The 1,957-nt window shown below is 37.6% G+C and overlaps 1 protein-coding gene across 1 annotated transcript in view; it reads right to left on the bottom strand.

The window, feature by feature from the left end:
- Window positions 1-1,957, bottom strand: part of LOC106532353 (midasin) — a gene marked incomplete at its 5' end in the record, with an annotated part of 67,840 nt that overhangs the window by 19,006 nt on the left and 46,877 nt on the right. Inside the window, 3 exon segments of the mRNA XM_014028390.1 lie at window positions 659-814; window positions 902-1,161; window positions 1,449-1,593. Of these exon segments, the coding sequence (XP_013883844.1) occupies window positions 659-814; window positions 902-1,161; window positions 1,449-1,593 (561 nt within the window).

Raw genomic sequence — 1,957 nt, 5'->3', positions numbered from 1 at the left:
CCAGTGACAAGTCCCTACTTGGGAGCGGCTACGTGTGCTGTGTTTTTGGGAAATTGTAGTCGGTAAGTTTGATACTTTATTTTACAACTTCTGTGATTTCACTACTATTTCTACTTCCTGTTATCTTCTTCGTCATCGTCTTTTTCACCAGTAGAAACAGCCGGTTGTTGATCACGTGACTCCCGTGATGTGAAAAAAGTGTTTCCATTGCAGTTTTGCRAAAAACACCAATTTCGATACGGCCGAAATACCACCTCATCCTAGCGCAAAAACATTTTGTCGAAAAACGTAATTTTTTTCTGAAATTGACGTGTTTCCATTGAGTAAATTTATTTTTCRAAATTCCAATTTGTGCATTTTCATGGTCAATGGAAATGCACTTTATTATGGTACATAACTTAAATATACGTATGCCTGAGAAACACATAATATTGCCCCTTTAACTATTTTAATTGAACAATCTGGTTTCTAAAGATAAAAATATTATCAAAGATAAAACTATTTAATTTGGTGTGTGCATGTAGGTAAATTGACAGTAAGATTTAGAAACTTGTMCAGGATGCACCACCTGAAAACTTGCCAAGAGGAACACAGGTAGAGCCAGCCCTGCGTGTCTGAAAGTTCACTGTGGTGAGTGGACTCTTTATGAGCTTGGTACCTCTTTAACATCATCTCTCTCTGCTGCCTCCCCTGCCAGCTCTGCCGCCGTGTCGCTCTGAATGTTCTCCTCTCCAGTTTGACCATCTGTGCTGTGATCCTTCCTCTCGGCTGAGTTCAGCTGCTCTTCATCCTTATCTTCATCTTCACCCTCCTTCTGTAAATTCCAACATGAAAAAAGAATTTAATTATTTGTCTTTATAGTTTTTGTTGTATAAAAAAAATGCATTTTTTCAGTCCAAACCTCTGCTTGTTCTCTTTTGTCATCTGGTACCGTCACATCATCTTCTCCCTGTTTTTCATGTTCTTCTCTTGCCTCCTCTCCCTCATTTTCTTCATCTTTATCAGCAGCCTCCTCCTCCGTCGTTTCAGGTTGCTGATTATTTGTCTCCTCAGGCTGTTGATCCTCCATATCCTCTCCCTGCTCTCCTTCCCCTTCATTTTTATCTTCTGTCTCCATTGTTTCCTGGTTCGTGGCTTCATCGAGGTCTAATGGATTCTCATCTGAAAAGATGATAAAACACATTAAAACTTTGCTGATTTCAGAAAGTATAATTCACAGGTTGTACATATACATCCCAGGGTAATTTTCTTTCACCTTTTAGAAGACAAAAAAATAAAAATAAAATGTTAAAACTGTATGGTCACCTGCTTAAACGACATTTTTTATCAAAACACAAGAGTGATAAATTAATTTAAAAAAAGATTACAAGTTCCTAAAACCTCATCTAATAAAGCAAAGCATTAACATGTATTTATGTATTAGATGCCACAAGTTCAGCTGTTCTCACCTCCATCATCATCGTTTTCTTGATCATCTCCAGCTTCTTCATCCTGGTCCAGGTTGAGGTCCTGGGGCAGCTCCATGGCTTCAGGTTCAGGTCTCTTTTCCTGCTCACCATGATAGGGGTCCACCTCATTCTCATCAAACTCCCTCTGAAACCAAACAAAAGCAAAAACTCAGACACGACTTTAGTTACACTGTGAATATCTACTGAATTTGCTATAATGTTTATTATCAGTGAGACAAACAGTACAGTTCTCCAGTGTGTCCTGCTCAGTGAATCAATATTGCTTTTCCTATTATACATAAATGACCTTCCAAAAATATTGAAGTATTCAAATATTTTAATGTATGCTGATGATACTGTTCTTTTTTGTCTGATTTCAATATTGAATCTATTAATAGTCAGTTACAAGCAGATCTTCAGACATTTAAGTAAAGTAAAGGTGCTTTATTGGTCATCAGTGTATGTTTCCACACAATGATGAAATTTGTGCTCTGCATTTGACCCATCCA

Source organism: Austrofundulus limnaeus, unplaced genomic scaffold (genome assembly GCF_001266775.1).
Source record: "Austrofundulus limnaeus strain Quisiro unplaced genomic scaffold, Austrofundulus_limnaeus-1.0 Scaffold756, whole genome shotgun sequence".
In the NCBI taxonomy this organism is placed as follows: domain Eukaryota; kingdom Metazoa; phylum Chordata; class Actinopteri; order Cyprinodontiformes; family Rivulidae; genus Austrofundulus; species Austrofundulus limnaeus.
The sequence above is the reverse complement of the archived record's forward strand: the minus strand, read 5'-3'. Positions and strand labels throughout refer to the sequence as shown.